Consider the following 6,359-nt stretch of genomic DNA (forward strand, 5'->3'; position numbering starts at 1 on the left):
TTTTTTGAAATTTTTAAAATTTTACAAGATGTCTTAAATAACTGTAATGTACACGACCATAAAAAGATAAAATAAAAAAGTCCCTTGAATATTGGAACAGATAAGGGTGCATCAGTGCTCCAATTTTAGTGGGGTGCATTTTATAATTTTCTTAATTAAAATGGGCTATAGGCAAAAAAAAAAAAAAATTAAGCCCCTACTATAAAGATAAATGGTATTTATTTTTTAAAAGGTATTTTTTATTCGGGCCCCTAATATAAGTGGGGCCTAAACACGGGCCTAGCTCGCCTATACCTAAGGCCGGTCATGATTGACCACTACAAAAATGAATAAAATAAAAAAAAATAATTCATCAGTATTTTTTTTTAAAAAAAAAAAATCATCATTAAACAAAAAGAATATGAACTTATCAAAAAAAAAAAACAAAAACAAAACAAAACAAAAAGAATATGAAATAATCCTATGTAGATGCTGAAATAAAATTTGTGTACAATCAGTTGTTTTTAATCTTTAATTGGCCTAATTTCCTTCCCTATAGCATGAGGTAAAAAGTATATCCCCTACTACAAAATTTCCATATATATATATATATCAAATTTTTATTTATTTATTTATTTTTTTGATAAAATCAAAAAAATTTTTTTTTTTAGGGACAAATTTTTTTTTGTTTTTTTTTTTGAAGATGAAATAGCAACTTCATTGAAATATTAGCATTCAGAGTACAAGAGAGCTTTTAAATCAGCCCAAGCATTATGCTCAAAAATGCTACAACCAGGAAAAAATCGAGAGTGCCTTGCTATAACATGAGCAACTCGATTTGCTGATCGTCTAATGAAAAAGAGGTTTACATTATTTAAAGAAGATAACAGAAATTGACAATCTTGAACAACAAGTCCAAAGGTAGAGTTCATCTTTTGATTACTGCGAATACCTTGAACGGTGACCATGCTATCTGTCTCAACCTGTACATTCTGCCATTTTTTATTTTTTATCCAACTAAGAGCTTCCTTGATACCAATGGCTTCAATGGTCTCAGCACTGAAATCACCTCCATGGTAATAAGTTTTTGCTTCAATTAGTTTGCCTTGACTGTCACGAGCCACAATACCAAAACCATATGAATTGTCTTGTGCAAAGAGGGCGGCATTAACATTGACCTTGATGTTGTTTGAATCAGGTTTAGTCCAAAGCTCAGCACCATCCCCCTTATTCTTAAAGAACAAGGAAGATAGGCATGTATTGTCTTGAGCTTTTCGCCAGTGATCAAGGGTTGTACGAGCTGACGCCAGAATCTTAGTATGGGAAGACTGTTTTTTATTCCATACGGTAGCATTTCTTGCTTTCCATAAGGCCCAACATAGCATCACAGCACGGCATACTTGATCTTCATCAAGCTTTAGAAAAGCTTCATGTAGCCAATTGCCGAATGATGATAACGTAATGTTCAAAGTAATCCCCAATGTTGACCAGCAATGCAGAGCAAGTTGACAGTTTAATAAAGCATGGACAGTCGTTTCAGGATGGGATTTACATACCGGGCAAGAGGATGAGATGCTCACATGTTTTGACACAAGTTGGAGGCATGTTGGGAGGCAATTAGAAGTAGCACGCCACAAGAAGTTCTTAACCTTTGGGGGGCTCTTTAGATGCCACAGCTTGCGCCAGAACCCAGAGTTATCAGCTCCTTGGCGCTTAGGCTTACTATTTTGCAGAAGGTTGTAAGCACTTTTCACAGATAAAATGCCTGAGCGCTCTCCAGTCCAGGACCAGACATCAGTATCGACATTTGGTGACAAGGGAATGCCAAGAATCAGTGTAGCATCTCGATGGTTGAACAAGTCGTTAATGATTTCAGCATCCCATCTTCTTTCATCAATTGCAAAGAGAGAAGCAACAGTATGACCATGTAAAGCTGGATGAGATGATGATACAAACTTGTTAGAAGAATGTGGAATCCATGGATGGGAAGTAATATTTGTAGTGAGACCATTCCCAATTGTTCGAATAGCACCAGTTCGGACCACACTTTGAGCGCCCCAGATACTTCGCCACACATAACTGGGGTTGTTGCCAAGTTTGGCTGAAAGATAATCAGTGTGAGGGAAGTATTTTGCCTTGAAAACACGTCCTATCAGAGACTTGAGTTGACATAATAATCTCCAACCTTGTTTAGCAAGCATAGCAAGGTTGAACTCTTGAAGGCATCGAAAACCCATACCACCCTCATCTTTTGAAGCAGTCATTCTCTCCCAAGACATCCACGTAATACCTCGACCCTTACTAGATGTAGTCTTCCACCAAAACCCCGCCATAAGCTTCTCAATATCTTCACAGATGCCTAGAGGAATTAGAAAGACACTCATGGCATATGTCGGTAGAGACTGAATGATAGTTTTGAGAAGAATTTCTTTACCGGCACGAGAGAGAAACTTGCCATCCCAACTATTAAGGCGAGCAATAACTTTATTCTTCAAGAAGCCAAAGATAGTTGACTTGTTACGACCAATGATATTGGGTAAGCCTAAGTATAGACTACCATCTGAAGCTTCGGCCATTCCAAGGATAGCACTGATATGAGAGCGGGTTTGAGCATCTGAGTTGGGGTTGAAAAATATAGATGACTTGGCAATGTTGACCTTTTGACCAGAAGCTTGTTCAAACTCAGAAAGTAGATTTCGAACCCCTTGGGCTGCACCAATCGAAGCCTGACAAAAAAGATAGCTATCATCTGCGAAGAGCATGTGTGTGATGGAGGGGGCTCCTCTTGCAACACGGCATCCATGGATGGTGCGGTTAGATTCAGCAGAATTGATAAGCATTGATAAGCCTTCAGCACAAATTATGAAGAGATAAGTAGATAAAGGGTCACCTTGGCGAATACCTCTAGTTGGAGTGAAGGGGCCAACAACATTGCCACCATGAAGAACATTGTATCGAACCGAGGTGATACACCGCATCAGAAGATAGATCCACTTATCATGAAAGCCCATACGGCTCATAATTTCCTGAAGATAACTCCACTCAACCCGGTCATAGGCTTTGCTCATGTCGAGCTTAAGAGCCATGAAGCCTTTTTTTCCTTTTGTCTTGCGCTTAAGGTAGTGCATAACTTCAAATGCGATCATGACATTATCAGAGATTAGTCTTCCAGGAATAAACGCACTTTGAGTAGTTGAGATGATCTTGTCAATAATTCCCCGCATTCGATTTGCCAGCACTTTAGAGACAATTTTATACAACACATTACAAAGAGCAATAGGCCGCAGATTGTTCATAGACAGAAAGTTCTTCTTCTTCGGAATTAAGACAAGATTGGTTGTATTGAGATCTCTTGGGAGTTCCCCTGTGTTGAAAAAATTGGTGACCAAGCCAACAATATCTGCTCCAATAATATCCCAGTGCTTTTGGAAAAAACCTAGTCCCATTCCGTCAGGCCCGGGGGCTTTATCAAGATGCATTTGGAATAAGGCATTTTTAACTTCTTCACTAGTCACCTGCTGGAGCAAGTCCTCATTTTGAGAACTATTAACAATGCCTCTAATTCCATTTACCACCAAACTAGGATGAGCACCACTAGCAGAATAAAGATTTGAAAAGTAATCTGAAATTACCTTGTCCAAACCGGTATCCCATCGAACCCAATTGCCATTTGAGTCTTGAAGTTGGTGAATTTGGTTGTTTCTTTTCCTAGCACTTGTAGAGGCATGAAAGTATTTGCTGTTTTTGTCGCCTGCATTGAGCTAATGTTGTTTTGATCGTTGCTTCCAATATATTTCCTGTTGGGCAAGTATCTCAAAATAATTACTCTTCTCAGCATCATAATTTTGATAAGAAAATGAATTACCATCATGTTTCATGGCTGCCATAACACTTTTACTCTTTGCCAATCTCTTTTTAAAATTGCCCTTAAGACTTTTTCCCCAGTTATCAAGAGCCAGACCACACAATTTTATTTTTTCAACAATAGACAAATGAGTATTCTCTTCCCAGCAAGCTTGAACAATCTGTTTGCACATAGGTTCACGGCACCACAAATTTTCAAACCGGAAGTGATGAACAATTTTACCATGGCTGTCATTATTAAAGTCCAGAATAATTGGGGTATGATCGGAACAAGAGAAATCAAGATTAGTTAGAGTTACTTCATGAAAGATATCTAACCATTGTTGAGTGGCAAGAGCTTTATCAAGCCTAATTTCGGCAAGTTGGCCAGTATTTCTTCCTCGTTCCCATGTGTATGGGTAGCCGCGGAGCTCCAAATCGTGGAGATGGCAATCGTGGAGAGTAGATTGAGTCATTACAATTTTTTTTTTTAGTAAGCTCTGTAATAGAACTTTTATCATGTACGCGACTATGTGTAACATAAAGAGAATATCAATTGATTATAAATTAAAATAGACAAAATCTATTTAATTGTGAATATTGATGATATATATAATATGTCGGTCGATTCAAAGTAATTAAAACTTGCCAATTTGAGAAATAATAAGTTTCTTTTTTCGTGAATTAATTTTTGTTAATTTTAAATAAGTAATTGTAATAGCACAATTTGTTTTTAAAGTAAATTCTGATACACAATGGACAAATACAGATAGTTTAACTAAAAACGACACGCCGTTTATACTTTCTTCAAAATTCCTCTTTTTTATGCAAATTTGACCTTGAATTTCAATGTTTCAAATTTGTACCCTTTCTGAACTATAATATATATATTTTTTGCAGAACTGAACTATATATTTTTATTGGACTGACCTTTATATGTAAATATATATTTATATATACTGTGGAATTCGTGTGATTTGATCTTGATCATTTCCCTCAATACTTTTAACCTCTAATTATTAGTATTATAGGTCCTTTTTTGAAAAAAAAAAAAATAACACTATCTATATGGATTTTTTTTAATGATGTCACTTTTATAATTACTAATTTTTTTTTTTTTTTGAAAGGTTAAATTTAGAGATTTTACACTACATACTAAAATTTTCAATTTTTTTATTTTTTAACTGTGGGAAAATATTGTATAAATTTTATATTATGTATTGTGTTAAGTTTTTACTATTATTCCAAGGTTGTTTTTTAGTTGTTTCACTGTTGTTTTAATTGTTTTGTTTTGTAGTTTTACGATTGTTTTATAAAAAGTAGTATTTTTGTAAAAAAAATCGTATGATAGTAAAATTGTAAATTTTTACCAAAAATCTAGTATTTTTGTAAAAATCCAAAAAAAAAATAATATTTGAATTGAATGGCCTACTTTAGCTTGGGCTATTTCTCATGGTGGAGTGATAAATTTTGAGGAATTTTCAAAAATACCCGAAAACTTAAAATATTAATAAAAAATACCAACTATAAGTTTGTAAATAACTTTTAAATAAAAATCATGTATATACAGATTTACAGAAACAAGAACAATATATGGTCTCAAAAATCAAGACTAGTCTACTAGTGCTATGAATATATGGTAACTAATAAGAAGACTATAGCTATGGGGTGTGTTGGAGCTGAACTTTCACCATAGAGTTGCGTTCATAGATAAGTGGTTTCATAAACAATTTCAACCTTACCATAAAAAAAATGTGAAGATCCGAATATTAATTAGTATTGTTTCAAAAAAAAGAAAATATTAATTAGTATATAACGAATTTATATGTAATTATGTTAAGATCATTGAAAATCTTTATATGTAATTGGAATTGATTCAAATTTTTACCTTTACATCTGTAACAATCACTCTTGATAATTTTAATTTTAAATTGGAACTAAAAAAATTTGATACTATAATAAGTTGCAATTTCTAGTTAAAAAATGATAATAATAAATAATAATTTTTCTATTTTGATGTGGTAAAAGTGAAAGGTGGTTCACGTGAATGATGAAAGAGTTGATTTATTAGTAAGATTATGAGTAGAGAAGTTTGATTGTATATACCTATATTAGAATAAAATTAATATACTAAATATAAGTGTATCAAACCTATTTCTTCGTGCCATGAGAGGGTGGTTAAGGTGGCGGATCTGCTCACGAATCATGGGGACTGGGATATCTCCATACTCAAGTCCTTGTTTGGCTCTGGCACGATTACGAATATCCTGAAAGGGGGGAGGCCTTGTGGCTAGGAGAGAGACAGGTGGATTTGGACTAAGGAAAGCAGCGAAAAATTCTCCACTAAGTCTGCTTATTTGCTGCAGGCGGAGGAGAGAGCCCCTGCCTGTGTGGTGGCGCCGACCTTATGGAACAAACTTTGAAACTCCAAAATTCTCGAAAGGCATAAATTCCTTTGGTGGGGTATCCTCTCTGATGCTCTACCGACCCGCGGCCTCCTGGTTAGGAGAATCCCAATCGACAACGACACATGCCCC

General features: G+C 35.1%; 1 protein-coding gene across 1 annotated transcript; it reads right to left on the bottom strand.

The window, feature by feature from the left end:
* Nucleotides 1-707: 707 nt before the first annotated feature.
* Nucleotides 708-4,298, bottom strand: LOC133031222 (uncharacterized). The gene is made up of 2 exons (XM_061104671.1): nucleotides 3,845-4,298; nucleotides 708-3,730 (listed from the first exon to the last, which is right to left on the bottom strand). The coding sequence occupies exons 1-2, from the start codon at nucleotides 4,296-4,298 to the stop codon at nucleotides 708-710; spliced, it is 3,477 nt and encodes a 1,158-aa protein (XP_060960654.1).
* Between the last annotated feature and the right edge of the window lie 2,061 nt (nucleotides 4,299-6,359).

Source organism: Cannabis sativa, chromosome 9, assembly GCF_029168945.1.
Source record: "Cannabis sativa cultivar Pink pepper isolate KNU-18-1 chromosome 9, ASM2916894v1, whole genome shotgun sequence".
NCBI lineage: Eukaryota > Viridiplantae > Streptophyta > Magnoliopsida > Rosales > Cannabaceae > Cannabis > Cannabis sativa.

Bases quoted from the DNA above. Each gene is read 5' to 3' on its own strand.
- LOC133031222 (XM_061104671.1), bottom strand. From the start codon at position 4,298: ATGACTCAATCTACTCTCCACGATTGCCATCTCCACGATTTGGAGCTC. The intron at 3,731-3,844 runs GTAATTCATTTT...AGCTCAATGCAG, and splicing joins GGCAGCCATGAAACATGATG to GCGACAAAAACAGCAAATAC.